At 38.7% G+C, this 20,259-nt stretch overlaps 1 protein-coding gene across 3 annotated transcripts in view; it reads right to left on the bottom strand.

Annotated features, from left to right (window-relative positions):
- Positions 1-20,259, bottom strand: part of CUBN (cubilin) — a 144,261-nt gene that overhangs the window by 55,230 nt on the left and 68,772 nt on the right. For all 3 annotated transcript variants that reach the window (XM_072925492.1, XM_072925490.1, XM_072925491.1), the window contains exons 30-38: positions 17,356-17,530; positions 15,606-15,787; positions 10,326-10,482; positions 8,521-8,637; positions 6,110-6,223; positions 4,408-4,536; positions 4,003-4,135; positions 1,334-1,539; positions 288-469 (exon numbers count right to left, since the gene is read on the bottom strand). In XM_072925492.1, the coding sequence (XP_072781593.1) occupies positions 288-469; positions 1,334-1,539; positions 4,003-4,135; positions 4,408-4,536; positions 6,110-6,223; positions 8,521-8,637; positions 10,326-10,482; positions 15,606-15,787; positions 17,356-17,530 (1,395 nt within the window). The remainder of the gene's footprint in view (positions 1-287; positions 470-1,333; positions 1,540-4,002; positions 4,136-4,407; positions 4,537-6,109; positions 6,224-8,520; positions 8,638-10,325; positions 10,483-15,605; positions 15,788-17,355; positions 17,531-20,259) is intronic.

Genomic DNA, 20,259 nt, shown 5'->3' with positions numbered 1-20,259 from the left:
GAGCAAATTTCAGTCTGGCATCTGACCTGAAATTCTAGAATAGTAGTATTCAGGATTGTACCATTGTGGACTTATTTTCAGTAAATTTCAAACTTACAGATATTTGTTAGGGAGCCAAAGAGTATGTAACTCTTCCTATAGACAATAATCATTGAAAGGACAACACAGCAAAAAGAGAAAGCCACACCACACCCTCAGAAATGCTTCCCGTTTATCATGTAGGTTTCTCTATTTGTCCATTTTACTAAAGTTGATGGAAGTAAAATAACTTCTCAGAATGAAATCACCTTTAGATTGTCATAATGGCACCTGTGATGATTTTCGAGATCCATCTGCAGGATACGGCCATGGATAACTTGGGAAGCATTAACGCTTATCCGCCACTGGTAATTGGAATTGTGAGGATAACTTCTGGGCCACTGTGGTGAAGCTATTTGCCCTCTGTCTCCCACAATGTCATTTCCATACACTGAAAAACAAGAAAGAGACAACTAATGCCTCTAATTCACATAGAGTAAAACATTGGGGGGTCCATGTGACTTAATTTACTTTGGACTAGACAGTACTGTAAGGCTGTAAGACATGTCTCAGATAGTTCTAAGATGCACATCCAGCAGTGTTCCCTTTTCTGAAGGAAATTACCCATTTGAGCCTTATGGGTCTACATGTAGGGGAAGAAGGGAGACAGCACACCTAAACTTCTCCCTGACTCTGACTACTTTATGTTCATTTCTACCCAAAAGCATTAAAGAATTTTTTTTTTTTTTAAATGCCTATGCACATTCTGGTGAAAAATGGTTCTGACTTCATTGAGGTCTGAACTATAGATAATTCATTTTGGAAAGGAGTTAAGTCTCAAAAGAAAGAAAATTATTAAAATTTAACTTGCATAATCAAAATAGATGTTTAGCTTCAGCAGTCTGTTCATGCAATAAGTCAGACTGATGTTGGCAGTGGTCCCTTGAAATTTTGGATCTATAAATTGGCATAATTTCCTTTCTTCTAATTGCACTCCCTGGCTGATGGCATCTAGATCCAAACCAGAAGATGGACACTGCAACACTCAAAAAGCAAAATGGAAAGTTGGGAAAGAAATACTTTTTTCTTGATTTTCCAATTGCCTAATAAATACGATATACTTCTGGCATGCTTAAGAGCACTCTTCTACATTCAGTAGATATTTTACAAAATATTTTTTAAGTGAATTTACAGACTTTTTGACATCAGCCAATATTTTCAAATAGACATTAGGGGGTCAAACAATCACTTCTTAGAATAATTTCAGAAGTATTATGAAAGAACAATAGTTTTCAATCAAATGACATCTACTTACAGTGAGAGAAGGTGGCCCTGAAGCCAACATCTGTGCCTGAACTGTCCGAGACAAATTTGACCCACAGGATATGTCCGACAGTTGATGTATAATTTGAAGGGAAGGAGCTCCCACAGAATCGTCCTGTCAGCGTGCCTGTATCACTCCCTTCACGAATCTCCAGGTAATCTTTGGTGCAGCCACTACTCTCCTCCAGCTGAAATGCTCTGTTTCAATAGCAGTGGAAGAGGATTAGCACATATAGGACTGGCACATACTTCAGAGTGTGGCCTGCCAGGCCATTAACCCAGCTGTAGCTGCTGTCCTTCTGTGAGTTAAGGAAAGGGCAGCAACAAAACCCTCGGCCAAGACCACCAATACAGGGCACTCACTTTCCATCCCCTTATTTTATAACAGAGCTTCAGTGTGCAGAGTTACACAATTTAAAGGGTCCTCAAACCCATTTAAAATTTCTTGGTTCTCCAAAACAACCATGAAACTCAGAAACCCCTGGGATATAATACAGATTTTTAATGTAAATCCAGTGAGTGTCAGGTGCAGAGAATATTTTAGCCCCTTCATATGTCTATTATTTCAGCATACTCTGTGGTGAGAAAAAAATTGCTGATTTAGTTGTAGTTAACACCTCAGAGGCCAGAAATCCCTTAGCAGTTTCTCCAGAATTGCAAAATATTACTGTCTCTCTGGCCTCTCTGACTTTTACATATCTGGGTGTGCAAAATAATAACAAGGATTGTTATCAAGTCTTCTGAACTACTTTTTACCCTAGAAAAGGAATAAGTAATCAAATTATAAATTCTTAATATTGCAGCAAGCTGAATGATAAATATATTTTAAAAATCATCAGTTATTCTAAGTGAATTGCTTTTATACAAACCAACATGGTTTTCAGAAGAAGGCTATGAATATATACCAAAGATTCCAGAGTGCCTCTAATAACCAATGCCTTAAGTATTCATGCTTTCTGATACTCTGGTAACAACTTCTCTCTTTCAGATTTGAATATAGCTATATGTGTTCAGCATACGATGCTGTGAAATGGTTCCAACGACTCATCTGGATATATTTCAGAACAATTTAAATCTAGCCCTCGCATTGCAAGATAGACATTTCAGTTCAGACTGAGCTGAAGAAAATTAATGCCTCATGCCAACAAAACTTTATAACCCCCAACATTAAATGAAATTTTTAAAAATAGTGCTTTCTAACACAATTTCAACATGTTTTCCAGTATTTTAGCCTGCCTTCCAGCTATGTGTAACTGAAGAAAAAGAATTAACATCTACTCAGTGTCACTTTATATAAGTGAATGTATGTTCAACGGAAAGTTTCTGCTTCACACTAGAATTCTGGATTGTTTCTGAAAAGTTACTGCTTATTTTGTAACATTTTGGAAAATATTTTCAGGCTTTTGAAAAACATTTTGGAAAATGTTTTCAGGCTGTAGTGATTTTTCTTTGCTTCAGTGAGTAGTGGAGGAATTAGAGTGTCCTTTTTATTGCATTAGTGAATCAGCACAAGCCTAACAAGTTGTGCCTTATAAAGTCAGTGTGTTACCAGAAAAATTTTCCTTTTATTCTGATTAATTGAAAATGCAGGTTTCAGAGCTAGTTTTCTTTTCTTGCTCATTCTTGGTAAGCTTTGCTAAAGGTCAGTGCCCTCTTTCTTGGCAGCAGCTACTGTTTGATGCCCAGAAACAGCGAGGCTCGGAAATCTACCTCATGGGTAAAGAACGACCTAACAACCCTGGTAAAGGACTCCACATTATTCTCCACATGACTTTCCTGTCAGAAGTGTTCAAAGGAAAGTTAGTTTAGTGAAGGGGAAAAAAAAATTTTCACATATTCTTCTGATTTCTGTTGTAGCTCCTCTGCTTTAACTGTTGGAGAAATTTTGAAGAGTCTAACATCAATTTTAGAATCTCAGAATAGAATCATAGAATGTTTTGAGTTGGAAGGGATCTTAAAGATCAAGTAGTTTCAAATCCCCTGCCATGGACAGGGACACCTTCTACTAGACCAGATTGCCCAGGGCCCCATCCAATCTGGCCTTGAATACTGCCAGGTTTGGGGTATCCACAACATCTCTGAGCAACCTGTTGCAGTGCCTCATCACTGTCATAGTAAAGAATTTCTTTCTAACCTCTAATCCAAACGTGTCCATTTCCAGTTTGAACCTATTGACCCTTGTCCTGTCACTACAGTTCTTGATGAATAGCCCCTCTCCATCTTCCCTGTATGCCCCCTTCAGATACTGGAAGGTTGCTGAGAGGTCTCTACAATGTGTGGGATATCTAGGCCCTTTATATTTATCAGTTACATTACATGAAAATGAATGTTTACATTGTAGGAATTTCCTTTGTAAAGAAAAGGCAGAATGCTGCTAAATTTCCTCTTCTTGTTTATAAGTGAGTAAGAACTGGCTTCTTCACCATCTCATGCTGCTCCACCTATTTATGTAATGCTGAATATGCCTTAATAGCAGCAATGACTAAGACAGGGAAACACTGATTGCAAGCTGCCACCAACCCCTGCTGTGTTCTCTTTCCAAGTTACTCTAAAAATATGTTTCAGTTTTACCGTTGGGTAATTACATTTCCTAACAAACACAGAGCATCCTTCCTTCAGGTCTGTTAAAGGCTGAATAATAACCCCTGGCAATGTATTTACATGAAGGACAGCTGGAGCCGGTTGCCAGGGGAGCTGAGGATTGTCCAGACACACTCGCTGTCGAGCGGATACGGCTCAGGATAGCCAGGGCTGTTGAAAGCTCCTCTGTCCATGTGGAAAGTACCCCCGCAGGCTGCAACAAGAAAGAGACAACAGAGGCTTGGAAAGGATGGCAAAAACAAAAAACCAACAAAAAAGCTTGACAGAGACAGAACACTTGCTAATCAAGAAAGCATTTCTCCTTGTCTCTTTGTTTTTTAGCTTGTTGATGTACTTGCTGAGACCTTGGCCAAAAAGAGGAAGGCAAAAGGGGAGGTTCAAAAATCGAATGACAGAGAGAAAAAGAGGTAAAGGATCTGTTCTTTTTCTTAAAAGTCAGTGGCATAAGGAAGTAAGTGGACTTACATGATGACGATGCAGCATAGGTGGCATGGAAACCCCTGGCAGTAACATCGTTGTTGGAGATGAAATTCACCACCAAGGCATTACCAAAAGAAGTGATAGGATGTGGCATAGTAGTGCCACAGTAACGGCCTGAAAGAGAGCAGAACAGAGAAGAAAAAAAACAAGTGTTCAGCATCTAATTACTACTGCTAATTTAATATTTGGAGTTCACGCCTGACAACAAGCAGAAGTAATGTTTGTTGCTTACAATTGCAGTTGTCAATCCAATCTACATAAAAAAGAAATACTCCATGACATCTGCCCAAAACTCAACTCCTGTGGCAATTTTTTTTAGCAGAAAAAGGACCTCCTGCACCCCAGACACCCTCAACCCTGGCTATTCTATCACTGAGTTTCCTCAATGAAAAGGAAAAAAAATTATATAACTGCCTAATTGGTAATAAAATGTAACAAAACCTATTAAATATATCTGACAGCAGTTTACATTTCACTCAACTGATTTCTGATGAAACAAAAAAAAAACGAACTGAAAAATAACAGCCCATTTCTCTTGTAATGGATTGTAACAGGGGATTAGGAATATGAGTCATGATCTGTCAAAAAGGCATCTGTCAGTAAAAAGAAAGATAGGAGCTAGTATCACAGAATAATTGAATACTCTGGGTTGGAAGGAACCTTTAAAGGTAGAGTCCAGCCACCCTGCAATGAGCAGGGGCATCTTCAACTAGATCTGGTAGATCAGAACTTCATCCAGCCTGACCTTGAATGTTTCCAGAGCATCTACCAATTCTCCAGACAACTTGTTGCAGTATTTCACCACCCTCATTGTAAAAAATGTTTTCTTTATATCTAGTTGAAATCTACTTTCTTTTAGCTTAAAACCGTGACAATCTCAATATGACTTTCTAAAATGTTTTTCCCCATCTTTCTTACATGTCCCCTTTAAGTACTAAAAAGTCCTTTTGGCAAGTGAAAGCCAAGGATAGGAAATAAAAGAATAATTCTGGTCTGAGTTACAAACCATTTAAATTGACTGCAGCCCCACTCCCGACAAAGGAGCATGTACAAAAGTTGAGTAAGGGAGAACATGATAAGACAGGGATATTTTGAATTTTCCAGAAATGAATTAGAGGCATCCCTAGGGATACAAGGAGAGTTGGGACCACCCTGTGTCCAGGGCTCTGAATTTTGCCACTTCAGGCTGCTCCCGGCACTTGAAGGGGATGGTACTGTCCAGAGAAGTCAGAAGAAAGCTATCTAAAACTCAGGAAAGAGCAGAAGACTTAGGCTTTCCATGGCTTGACAAAGCCATTTTCCACTCCCAGAGTTTGCAGCTTCCTTACCTGTGTTTAGCATGTACTGTGCTTATTTGTTATGTTATGCTTTTGTGCAGTTAACTGGAAATTCGGTTTAAATTGAATTGCTTGGTTCCCTACATTGTTCAGCTGAGGAGGAAGGAAAAGGCAGCTGGAGTCAACACCAAACTGCAGCTTAGTAGGAGTATAGTCAGAGCCCGGGAGGACTCTGCCATTCACACTGAAGACTTATTATCTATTCTCAATTTCCTCTGGCCAGAGAGGCCAAGGAGATTTTGTTATAAAAGAAAATCCATGGAGCAGGAGACCATGAACAGAAAACCTTCTCCTGCTTACTTTGGGTGTAGTTCTACATATATAAAATACACAAGGGAAAGGTACAATACCTTGAAGAGGAGCCTCATAGTTATTCCCATCCAAAACCTCCACGAAATCAGTTGTACAGTTTTGTCCGTTTTTTTCAATATCAAAGTCAGTGAATGAAAGTGTGACATGGTTGACTGGCAAGAGCAAAGAGTAAAAATTGAGGAAGAAGTCAGTAATTTCACAGAGAAATATTTACATGTAAACAAATGTTCTTTTTTCCCCCCGAAGTCAATTAGTTCCTATAAAGCATATCTGAAGTAGTTTTTTTCATTATATATTGAATGAATTTGATGTAAATGCATTAACCTTTAGTGCAAAAGTCCTGGTAAATCTCTTCAGTACCTTTCAGTACTTTCTAATTCAATCAACATTAGAAGGACAGGATTTAGCATATACACATGGACCTAAGTTTCCTTGTTTCTGGACAACGTCATTATATACTGAAAAAATTAGCAAATAAAACATGGAAAATCTACGGACTTTCAGAAACAAAACTTATTTCTACACACCCATGACCTGCTGTCCCTTTGCAATCTATACCATAGATCTGGACAAATGTGCCCTGCTCCAGGCTTAGAAAGAGCCACTTCTTTCATCATATTGCAACAGTCCACATTCATCAATTGGACTGGTCAAAGGATCGTTAACTACCCTCAGCTATACTTGTACAGAATTGGATTTTCCACACTCTTGGGCTGCAGGCTATATCATGAAAAAGAGGATTTATGATTCAGGGTATTTTTGACTCTCCTACTACTCTTACTTGTCTGATATAAACAAAGGTGAAGCCACAGCTGGCAGAAGAGAAGCTGTCCTTGACACCAATCTGGGGCAGCAGTTATTACCAGCCTTAGGGTTCCATGCAGTTTGAGTGGGTCAGAAAGAGTCTCATGATTTAGATGATAACTAAGTTTTCTCCCACACTGACCAAACTGAATTTGACACAAATATTTTGCTTCTCCCTGGGCCCCACTTAATTGGCTTGAATAAGCTGAAATGACAGCCATGGAGCCCAGGCTGCATTCAGCAGGGTGCTGCTGACTGGCATTCAGCTGCAGACACATGTTCCCCGGTTCCCCACTCCTTTGTGTCCCGCCTGGTCAATCAATTACAGCTATCAATGCAGGTCCTCAGGATACACAGCAAAAAGGAAAAACACAGTGGGTGGCCAGAGCAGGAGACTTGTTGGCCTTCCCAGTAAAAGCAGAGCAGGAACTCTGCTGTGTCTTGCCATTGGCTAAATCTATCAGACATGTATGCAATGCAATGAATGTATCCTGTTTATTTATGTAATGCTATAAATAAATAGCATTATATACAGCGTAAAGAAACCACATGCAGCTGTAACATGAGGCATGTGATGGTCCTGATGGTAAGTGGAGGAAGTCACTGCTTCTCACATAGCATTTTTATGGTCTCTCATGCTCATGTAATTGAGGAGACAGCAGTCATGTATGAGTTTTCAATATGAATCCAGGGAAAGTTTGTCTTTAAAAATAAATGTTACATAGGTGATGAACAGCTCAGATGATGTCTTTTTCATGAACATCCTATTTGTATAAGTAACTATGTTAAAAAAAGAATTGCTTATCTCCCGATTTATGTTTTGGTATTTACTTGGCAAATTGATATTTGTTTTATAAACCAGCAAAATAAATTTATAATTATGATTGAAGCATTCTAGGATTTTATCAACAATGTCAAAATATAATATGTATAACTGAAGTTGTATATATTATATTTAGAATAGTTGCTATTTAAAATTAGGATATCAGGACATTATTATGGGATTTAACACATAGAAATTATTTTTAGGAATCTTATACAATGTAAAGCTAATAGAGGGTATTAAAGGTGGTAGCAGTATCTGATGGAAAATATTCGGTGTTTTATGATCAATCATTAATCTGTGTAAAATTATGAATAGCTGAGAGCATATCTATGCACATAACAACAGCTTATTTATATATTTTTGTTTGTATTTGAAATTGAAATTTCGGTGTACCTTTTCTCATTATTCAATCTAATTTTTTTAATGTTAACAGTATAGATTTTATGTAACACAACTCCAGCTTGAAAACTCCAGACCAAAATAAGGTCAGCTAAATACAAGTGCTTTAATATATGTAAAACCTTAGATTTTCTCACAAATGAGTCCAATTTCACATAGTATTCAACACCTCATTTATAATTTTAACACTTAAGTCACTGTAAATTGGCTAAGATGACAAAGTTGTAAATTGTTTTCCTCACTAAGCATTAATCTTTTACAGTGAAATCTGACTTGTGACAGACTGGGAGAGCCACACTCACAGCTACCAGGATGCAGAACTTCCTAAAGAAATAAAGGAGGAATTTTGCATTGTTATTACAGAAAAGAAGATGAGGATGTTAGTCATCCTAACTAACTATAAAAGATGTTTTTACTTACATGGTTCCTGAGCCTGAATAATCCAGCTGCAGTTCTGATTGTTTGGGTATTTGGCAGGATACAGAGGAGAGGAAATTGCTGCCCCAACTGAATCTGACTCTATGAAACTTCCACATGCTTTAGAACAAAACACAAAGACATAGATACATATATAAATATTTATATATACAAATCACCTTGCTTAGATTCTGTAGTGAAAATGAATGCATAAAGTGTAATAAGGTAGATATGCATGAAATGAGGATAAAATTTGCAATAGTATTTAATCAGAAGAAATTTAGGGATTAGTTCCCAGCACTGGCTGCACTTTCTTGACCTGGATCCACATGCCATGCTGCACCTGGCTGACCATCTGCAAGAAGCCAGAGTGATTTTAGACCTGATAGTTTTCACCTCTTCATAGCCCAGAAGAGATACCTTGGAGCCAAAATAACTTGGTTTAAGGGTAGTGCAATACACCCATTTCTCTGGTAATTTGTTTATGTTTGCAGCTAGGAAATAAAAATCATAAGTAATTGTTCACAACCTTCCAGCACCCAAGGGCGGCCCCACATTGCATTGGCAGGATCCTCTTGCGAGCTGTGTCAGCAAAACTGCAATTTTGTGAGGTGTTGCACACACACTGGAGCTTGACTGAGTGCAGAGCTTTGGCTGACAGTGCTGAGTGCTGCCATGCTCATCCCTAAACTCACTGGCTGCTCATAAAGTGCCCAGGTTGGAGTTTAACACACACCTGCTTTCAACTGCAGGGTGAGGAGATGAGTACTGAAGAGTGAGGCTCATTTATTGAGCTGTGCTGCCTAAAATACCAAACAAAAGATGGGGCTTAGTTAACTGAGTTTTCTCAGGAAGAGGGAAGCTGGATTGCTGAAATCCTAGGCAGAGAGCACTCACTCACCAGGCATAGTTTGTGCAGTACTGAATCCAGTAAATGTGTTCTGAGAAAGCTGAACAGTTTAGGCTCTCACAGCTATTACCCAGAAATGCCTAATTAGGCGTCTAACTAGTACTTCAGTAACTGGGATTTCTGAGTTTTTTGTTGATATAAAATCCTCCTTTTCTTTATAATTTTTACAATATTTTCAAGAAATAAACATTTCTGGGAAAAGCAGTAATTAATAGTGAAAAGCATCCTGAGAGGAAAATGAGAGAAATTTGTTTTCTCTGCAAAAGTTAAATGTCTGTATCTTGGGCAAAAACTGTTTTGCAAATTACTGAGAAAAAGTAAAAATCAAATCACCAGGTATCAAATAGTATGTAACTTCATGAAAAAAATTCTGCCCACTTGGTGTCATTTTTCATTAAAAAGAAAACCATGTAAAATACCAATTAGTCTGCCACAAATTGGATAGTAGATGTTTGGCAGGGTATGCAGGCCTGAATCCATGGACTTCATCAACAGCACCACACAGAATTCTTTTATAGCTTTTCAGATTCCCGCGCATGGATGGACATATAAAATGTTATTTTGTCACTAGGTCTGTGGACACTGCCAGTTGCACTTTTTTCTCAGGACAGTTATGGACAGCTAACCCTCTGGGGAGGAAGAATAAGAGGTAGCTGATGTGTGCTAGATGCCCTGCTATAAAAAGTATGATTTCTTTTTGCCTAATTGAAGAATCTAAGTTGATCCTCAGACTTTAAAGACTTTTATCTATAATTCGGAAAAATTTGTTCCTGATAAAGATACACACTGGTGTGCTGCATGGGTAGAAATGACACTTTCCATGATCAGCCGTGCTAAAAGACTGTCAGATACAAAGTGGTGATGAGATAAATATGCATTAATGTAACAGATTAATTACCCTCAGTGAAGCGAGCACTGAAGCCCCTGTGCTGGATGGTGTTATCGGAGTGCAGTCGGATGTACATCAGGTTCCTGGAGGATGTGATAGGAGGAGGATGCTGTGTTCCACAGAGTTTTTCAAGAAGTGGTGCTTCATTGTTAGGACCATCAAATACCTTTTATGAAAAGATCAAATGAAGTATTTGATTTCAGTGGGAGTATTGAGAAGGCTTTTATTTCATTCCCTCTCTTATGTTTCATACATTTTGGTCATTATGTAGTCCTGCTATGGACAGTGCAAACAAACTGTACATTGCCTATCTTAACTGGAATTTCCAAAAAAATGCATATATTTCATGTTGAAGCTACTGTGACCCTTGTAACTAAATGCAAATGAAATGCCCCAAGTAAACATCTTCTTTCATGTGTATTGGGTATTGAAACAACACTCATTTAACAATCCAGATGTCCCCATATATTTGCTGTTTTCTGTTAATGGCTAACATGAGCTCCTGTGTAGCTTTCATTCAGTTAAACCTTACATCTTCTCTCAGTAAAGATTTCCAAACTGGTCCTAACATGGAACTGGTGCAGCAGTGAGAGCTATGACTCTGGATAAAAGGTCACTAGGATTATGGTTTTTAGATCCAGCATCAAGGATCAGACTCTTATATCTATGACTTAGAAAAGCTTTAGAGTGCTGTGAATTACATATATATACATGAAGTGCTATTTAAGCAGAGGATAAAGAAAAGTAAAAACAAACAAAAAAAAAAAAAAAAGAGGAAGAAAGTATATAGGTTTACAAAACTTCACTTTTAATTTTACCACAAAAGGCTTCCTTCTCTTTTTTTCCCCCCAACAGCTGATAATTTTGTTTCCTTCCTGTTTCACAATCAGGAAGAGAAGGACAGAAAAGTTATAACCAATGAGTTCATAATTTAAGCAACATCAAAATTTTGACAAGAGAAAGTACAGAGAGAAAAAAATGGCCAGTCTCAGTCTCTCATTAATCCTTCCTAGCACTCCAGCAGAAGTGATTTGTTGCTGCTGTGTTTGGAGCCATGGGACAGTCTCAGAAGTGCCTGTCTTCAGCAGTAAGGAGTGCTGGAGCTCCCAGCACAGTTGCATGACCACAGAGGAGGAGCCTTTTGGCTGCAACAGCAGTTGAATTCAGTTCCTGTTTCAGCATTAACATCCTGCCCTGCCATGGGCCCATCATTTAATATAATGGAGAAAAATATGGATTAAAATCTATATGGGAGCACCCAAAAATGAAGCCAGGAGGCTAAAAGCTAAATGAAAGCTATACAAATGCCATTAGATTAGAAGACATGTACTTTTTATTGTATCTCCCTTTACTTCAAAATGCCTCACATTCTAGCAAGTCTGTGCAAGGCAGCACCAATGAATCAGAAAATTTTAACTAGACTGCATAACACAATGCAATGTTTCTGCCTCCCTCTGGTATTCAAAGGCTTTTGAACACACTAGTGAAAAAAACCCAAAAAAAACCCAGCAGCTGAGAGAAAGATGACCTGTCTCAAATAAACCTCAGAGCTAAGAAACAAGGGACAAAACTCCTGCTTAATCCCCTGACATACCCTACATAGTCAATGCTGTCCTCATGAATTAAACATTTGCCTGTGGTTCTGTGAACACTGGCTAGCTGTGTGGGATCTTGTGATGGAGCATTAAGTCTGCAACGCCTGTTAAAATGAGTACCTGGTAAAGACACCCAAAAACATCTATCCATTCAACCTTTTCTTCTCTCTTGGCAGCCTGCCACAATCACCCTCTAATACACAGTGTGCAGTGTTTATTCTTCCTCTGCACATACATTCTGTATATAAATCAGACAGCCTGGAGTTAAAACCACAAACCATGGAATGCGGGGGAAAAAATAACCCTTAGGAAATAAGGCAGTGTCTTTCCCTAGACAGTAGTGAGAGGATTTTATCTGAGAAGAAGCATTGCATTGACAGGGCACAGAGAGAGGGCCTGACTACTCCTGGTAAAATGCTGGCTTTGATCTGCGTGCCTCTGCCCAGCTAAGGATATGACCAGAAGGATTTCAGGCTTGCAGTTAGATCAGAAACCACAATATTCACACACTAGCTCAGGAAAGAGTTGAATCTCTTCAGTTTCTTAAAGTTATTTCAAAAAACATTTGAAAAATGCATTTTTGTGGCTGCAGGGCTAAGGAAAACCAATGCATCTGCTTACTTAAAAGCCAAGTTTTCAGTTGCACTGTGCATAGCAGCAATTCTCTTTCCACAGTGAACATAACTGAGTGACTCATTGCCTTCTTCAAATGTGTCCTGAATTTTGCACAAACACATGACAAAAAGATGTCCATTTTTGTCTTCTGAGTCAAAAAAAACCTCCATATATTTCTAACTGTTCTCTCTTGAAAGATCCTCTTTGCCAATACCTGGAATGAATTAAGTCATACCTTCTCTCTATCACCCAGAAGCTTAGATTTCTACATTCCTGTGTTTTACTTGTTACACTGCAACAGGGATGAAAAAAAACATTTACTTAATCAAACTGAGTGGACAGAATAAGCTATTTCTTACTCTCCTTTTCAGGACCTTGTGCTACAAGCTCTGCCTTCTGAGCCATGTTCTCCTCCAGTCTCCAAATACTTGAAACTCTTGCTGACCTGAGCTCCTGGCATAGCATCAGATACATTATTGGTTAAACATAGTCCAAAAATACAGCAATTGGTGCATTCACAATTTCTTTCTGTTCATTTGCCTTCAAATAAACAAAATTTTTTGTGAGTCACACACTCCTGACAGAAGTGGGTACTCAGGAGTGGGTACACAGAGAGGAATTAAAAATTTACTCAAGTATGGTGACAATGACAACAAAAAACTCTTCTCAAAGATCTTATGCTCTCTACATAATATAGAGATGAAGAGATGGTCATCCTTTCAGAGAACAAACAAAAGAAAACTGAGATGCAGAAGCAGAGGACTCAACTAAATTTAGAAAGCTAAATGAATGAAATATGTTCTCTCTGCACTCCCTCCATTGACTCTAGAGGGAGCTCAGGGCAGTTATCCCATGATTTACCATCACTGGCTCAGAATACATTTGGTTGAACCTAGATCTGTGCTCAGATTCACATCTGAAATCACTGAGCAGAACAGAAAAATGCACCAGGTTTTATGGAGTTGCAGCATAGCCAAGAAGCAGCAGACACAAGTATTTTTCCTCCTCCCACTTTGCTCACATAACAATTTTTTAGAGGAAAAAAATACATTTTCATATGTTCCCCATAGAAAGGAATTTATGGTAGAAATATTTGAAAATAAAAAAATCTTGAGTCATAATGCAGGGAAAAATTAGTGGATCTAGAGGGGGGAGGGTGAAGGAAACGCCCATTGGTACACTCAGGGATGGAGGGAAACCCCAAGAGAACTCACAGAGCAAATAAAATCCTTATAGATAAGTAAAAATTCAAGAAACAGAGAAGGGTGGAACCCCTGTACTATTCATATATGGTAGTTGTTCCTATATTAGGGAGAGAAAAACAACCCACCTGCTTCCTTAGCTGCATGTATTTTCCATTTACACAGCTTTTGGAATGCAATTCCTAAACCATTCACAGTCAGACATCTACTAATATTTTCCAGCCACTCTCTGTCCCCTCACTCTGCTCTCCTATGTGTGAGGCATATAGCAAGTCTTGAAACAAGGTGAACACAAATTGCATCTAGGTGTTGCTAACAAGTGATTCTCCTATTACTGGCATACCAGGAGTGAAAGAAACCTCATTTACTCCTTTCTTGCCCTGCTGGTTCCCCTACATGAGCACTGAAAAACTCTACCTCATACACCAAGGCCTCAGATCCCTTTATTATCTCTCAGCTTCAAACCAGCATTTCCCCTCATCAATTTTCAGACCACACTCTACTTTGTGGGCAGTGATTGATGTCTGCATCAAATTTGATTCTCCAGTTGTGTTTGCACAACTGGGGCTAATGGGCAACTCCCTTCTTCAGCACTCCCAAAAAAACAAAAAGCAGAAGCAAACAACAGATACTCCTATAGCTTTGTAGGACAAGGGTGTCACTGCATGTGGTCTGCAGACTCTGTTCGCACAAAGAGCTCTGGCACAGCCATCTCCTCTGGCCACTGAGGGAATGACTTGTTTCAATGATTCAAAACTCAGCTTTCTATCCAGCCTGCAAAGGTAATGGGAGAATTGTGCTTGTAGCTGCAAAGAGCTCACAGAACTGAGCACTCCACAAAGTGTTAAGATACGTGTAAACATCCATTGGCATCAGGTCTAGAAGAGAAACTGGAATATCAGGCCTTTTCAGAATTTAGCCCTTAATTTTTTAATGGTTTGTTTGCATTAATACAAATTAATCTCAGATAGCCTGTGTTTCTGTCAGGCACTTTGACTTTCTACTCCTATGTCATAGCACAGAAGATTTTAAAGTTCCTTTTCAAAGGTCCCCTGATGTAGTTAATAATTTAAATAAAAAGACATAACCATATTTCCTTATGCTTCATAACCAGGAGAAAAAAAAAAAAGGAACAGTTATTGTACAAAGATGCTTTGTGGGCAAATGAAATCTTCAGTTCTGCTGAGCAAAATGGGGACACATTTCCTTTTTTTCTAGTTCAGAACAAAAAAGCTTTACGAGGCAATGTTGTTAAAACTGATGCTGTTTTCAAAAGAGTTTCAGCGCCTGCCAAATGGAGTTCTTTGTGAATGACAGTTTATCAAGGAGAGGAAAGCTGGATTTTGGGCTACAGTCACTGTGCTTTATCCGACTAGTACTGATCACACATGCCTTTGTACTGAGTGAAGTGTGATCTGACATCGAGGGCCAGGATTTGATGTCCCTGCTCCCAAAAGGCCAAGAGGAGACTTGGAGAGTTTTTCGTTGTTGTGCACTGATTGAGCAGCAATTTGAGTTTCTTTGACACCAACAAAAGTTCACAAACCAGCAGCAATGTGAAGCTTTAAAGAGAGCAGTGGGTCTAATGAAGCAATTAAACAGACAGCTGCAGAGCACCTGAATAAACAGTGCATACATAAAGAAAATCAGCCAGCAACAATTCCCTCTGGGTGCAGACTCCCTCTCTCCTGAGTTTGTAGCAGAGTGTGGACAATCTGCTGTGTATGTCAGCAGTTCATCCTATGGCTTGGAGCAAGCTGTGGTAAACTGCACTATAAATGGGAAAGGGTGTCATCATAACACTTATCTATTTATGAGGATATTTTGCAAGCATTTCACCATTAAAGGAAACCTTTGAAATTTCTTTTGTTACTTACCTCAACATTGTCATAGTTACATGAATGGTGATTTTCAATGTCAAAATCCGTGAAATTCAATAGGACTCTGTGGCTTTGGTCAACTTGGATAACCCAGGAACAATCTGTGTTGTTATGATAAGGTTGAGGATAGTTTGGAGAATAGATTTCCCCGCTGGTAGCTTGGAAAATACCACCACAGCCTGAAAAAGACACAATCAGTTTTAATCACAAGCTCTTTTCTTCTATACTTAGTGAGAAACCAGCTCTATTTCAAATTATGAACACCTCCTTCTTTATATTTCCTACATTAGGCTTTTGTAAGATGTGTGCTACAACAGTTGAAGTGTGCAACAAAAATCAATGGAAATTCCTTTTAGGAAAGTATAACATTATCATTATAATTGAATATGTGACAACACTGCTGGGAGTAATGTAGCCCCAAGCTGGTGGTAGATGTAATGCTGAAGCACTAGTGCTGGTGTTCCTCAATCCTCAATACTGTAAAAGCAATACAAAATACTGTTCATATGAATGCCAGAGGCCTGGCACACTGAGAAAGTAATAACTAGGCCTAGCTGAGCATAGGGTGAGAAAATTACTTTACTGAGAGAGCTGGGAGCTCCTCATAGCTCATGAGCAGTGCAGCAACAGTAAACCTCACATTTTTACTTCTCTAGCCATGAAGTTGAGGGCTTCCTGAGGACTCCCCCCTCAGGTACTTCTGGTCAGAATAGACCTGGTGTTCATGAATATCTAAATAGCCTGGAATGATGAATTCTGCGTGGGAAGTACCAGGGATTTCAACAGGACTAACACAAACAGACTTTTACATCTTAAAAAGATATGGAGAAGGGAAAAAGAAAGACAAGGATAAAAAAACTATACTGTTATTGCATTCTGGTGAGTGGGTATTTTAGAGGCTAGAGGGGTTTGGAGTACAGCAGGCAAGACATTGTAAAGGGATAAGAAAGCTTCAGGGGGCCTAAGAAGAAAAAATAAGCTGCCAGATCTCAAAAGGGATTAATTCAAAGGACTATTGTAGACTTCTTTTATTAAGAAAAAAATCTTGTGCCTTTCTCATAAAACTTGTGAGAGGAGAAGTATAAACCTTGAAAAGCTAATGAATCAGTGTGCTTAATCAAGCCAAACTGCAAGAATTAAAATTTGCCTCTCATCATTTTTCATTGCAATTATTTTCCAATAATTGGCCTTTTTATAAGAACTCACATGTAGAGGCGTGGTTGAGTCTTTTAAGCATATCTCTTGTTTTAGTGATTACCAGCAAGGCGGTGAACAAATAATCACATTGGGGGACGGATTAACCTTATAGAGATCAAGTATTTACTAATCACTCCAAATATTTTTGGGGTCCAGTCTATTGAGTTTTTCAAGCTAGTGTTCTCAGCTATTTTTCAGTTTACCATTTAAAACCAAAAGCACCATTCAGTGAATAAAGGACTCTGTATGGGTAAGTGAGTGAGAAGAAGTGGTAGCATGAAAAATCCTTTGCTCATTGCAGGAACGTCTTCATTAATAATGTAGAGAAGAAACCAAAACAAAATACATTTAAAGGCCTAGATTTCAGATAATTAGACAATTTTTAACTCTGTGTGTTTTTCAGCATCTCTAAGTCTTACCAAATTCAGTATCACCCAAATTCTCCTTCAGCTTTCAATCCTATGCTGTTTGACTACTTTGAATGCTTGCATGGCTGATCCTCAATTTTCAGACTTCCTGAATTTCTCCTGGTATTAATCAGTGTACTCACCACCTGGATTCTCTTGCCATGAAGCATTAAAGCCTTTCCCTGTCCCTGCTGCATCTGTCTCGAAGCGGACAATAGCTGAATTGCCAGTGGTGGAGACTCGTAGTGGGTTCTGTGATGATCTTGAAACACACAGCTGGGCTAGCCTAGGAGAGAGGAAATCTGGGCCACCAAAGACCTAGAAGTGGAAGAAATATTGTCAGTTTTCCAATGAGAGTATCTTCCAGACAGAGTACATGAGAACTGTTTAATTTTTAGGAGGGAAATAAAACCCCATCTATAAGTATTGAAAATGATTCAACATTTTAAAATGTAAAGCAGCTTAGAGTCTTTTTCTCTACAGACTTACTTGGTATCTGAATCACCTGTACAAACCGAGTTTAAAATTTTAGATTATTTGAGAACAACCTAGCATTAAATAGAATTGTCTGTTTGGGACTTGGCCAGATTCTTCTTCCCTTTCCCTCCAGAATTAGCACCTTGTTTCTCTGGGCACATAGACCCAGATTTTTTTGCATGCTTGCTTACTTCCTTTTTGCAGGAACCTGTGCTGATGATTTGCAACACTGATATCTAGAGGCATAGTTAAACATGAGTTTTAAACTGGGGGCAGATTTCATAATCTGATAAAACAAAAAAGCTTTGCAACTCTATTTACTTCAAGGGCAGCTGGATTTGGGTCAAGTAAGCTACATTTTAATAATGTTCTTTGGAAGCAAGGATATATAGCATACATATTTGCCACAAAAGACTGGTTTTGGCTTTTAAGAGTAATTGTTTCCTACTCAGAAGAGTGTGTGCCTTGGGCAGTCATAAACCAGAGAACCACTACTCCCTTAAGCATCACAGCATTATTATGTACTTACAATGCATTTTTAAACTAAGTGAATTATGGGGCAGCACTGAAGTCCTATTAACCCTGTTTCTTGTTTTCCAGAAGGGATGTAGGATTTTAGTTTGAGCCCATTTGTAACTGGTGGAACTGGCTCACCTTCCCTAGTCTTCCCAGTCAAAGCTGAAGAAAACACTCATGCTCAGTGCAATTTCCAATTCACATGTAATTTTGGTGCCTAGAGCCCTCAATGATTGGATTTTCTTGGCTTCCTGCATGCTAATGCAATGGCACCCAATACTAACAGTCTACCACCTTCACTGTATGTGCCTGGTAGGACTGCAGCTGCAAAAGTCAGCTTGGCAGTAACCTTGGATGTGAAAACTCTAAGAGAAATACACCAAATAAAGAATGTGCTGTTGTCTTTCAGCAACCAAACAATTAACAGAAAGATTCTAATTCTATAAGTATGCTTATTATTATATATAAATCCCAAAATTAAACTAGATAACATCAAGTTCTGATGACACAAAACCCTAACAACCCAAAAAAACAACAAAACAAACAAACAAAACCAATCAAAAGCAAAGAATAGGAATATAAGGCAACAAATCCCATCAGAATTTTCCAATAGTAGCACCTTAAGTCCACTCCAAAATTTAATAGTTTGGTTAACATCAAAAAAGTTAAACAAAACAGTGTATGCATCTTTCTCAGAAAGAAACAGTACCGTTAGAAAGAGCTTTATCTGTGTCTTTTTTTCCTATGATCATTTCAAGATGAGGGGAAACTCAATATTTTAATAAGCAGACTTTTAAAACCCCAGAAGTAGTTTGGGTTCTGTCCAAGCTAAATATCTGAGCAAGTTTAACAAAGAGCTGAGCTAGTCCCCCCACATTCAGGGTTAAGTGAATTGTTACATAATTTGGTTAATTGTGTGCTCACTAACTACTCAGAGGGTCTGACACTGCTCTGATGTTAGAGGTATAACAGAAATAATTTGGTTTTAACAAAAAAAATTCAGTGACTCCAGGTTAACGTGAGACCTCAGGAACTGAGGCTTGCATCCCCAGAAGGAATAAGGAATTAATTTTTCTATAAACATCATAGTCTGTTAGATGTTCAAAAGACAGTATTTTGCTTTGGTGGCTGATAACACAGGCTTAATAGCGTAAACGTTTTTATTTTGACTGACATAGCACTTTTTTGCATCCTGCAGGGAGGCTGCATGACTTGAATGGATAATGGCTACTCTGTTCAATCGATCGTCTCAAGGCATTCAAAAGAAGTCAGTATGGATGAAATCACAGCTCAGATTCAGAATCTGTAATGAAGCTGTCATGGTCTGGGGAAGAAGCCTGTTTGTCTGCTGGAAGCTCAGTGTCTTCAGAAAAAAATCTTACTGCTTGGCTGATTGTGAGGCCCAGTAACTGCTGCATTTGTCAGAGGTCTGTTCAAATATGAATTTTAAAATGTGTTTGTGTTACATTCCCTGAGTCAGAGCCACAGCATGAGATCTATCTGGAACACATGCTCTTAATCATCTAAACCAGCCTAGGGAAGCTATGTGGCAGAGGAAACAGCAGGAGTTTCTAATATGCATCTAATACGTCTCATGGACCAGCCTGTCATATCATCCCTGGTGCTCCCTGGGGCTGTCTGCCCCATGGGCAAGGGAAGCAAACCCAGCTCTGACATAAACCCTGCTGATTTCTGCAGCACCTCCTCAGAAATTAACTTGGCCCAAGCTGAACATTTCAAATTGTCCTATTGGGAAAGAATAAAGGATAGGGCACAAATACTGATGGAAACCTGAAATTTATGGGTGTCCTTTACATTGTTATGTGTTCAGCAACAGCTTCTGCACAGTTTCAAAATAAAAAGCAGTCAGAGGCATGCTTCTTATAGTCATCAGTGTATTTTCTTTTCTCCTTTAGGCCAGCTCAATTAATCAGATGCTTTCATAAAGGCTGGAATAAAAACAAGTTTGAGTGTTTCCATGACAAAAAACAATAAAATATTATATTTGGCTACAAAGAGAAAAACCAATAGTTACCTCATGAAAAAAAGAAGAG

Source organism: Taeniopygia guttata, chromosome 2, assembly GCF_048771995.1.
Source record: "Taeniopygia guttata chromosome 2, bTaeGut7.mat, whole genome shotgun sequence".
In the NCBI taxonomy this organism is placed as follows: domain Eukaryota; kingdom Metazoa; phylum Chordata; class Aves; order Passeriformes; family Estrildidae; genus Taeniopygia; species Taeniopygia guttata.
This window is presented reverse-complemented; position numbering and strand designations above follow the sequence as displayed.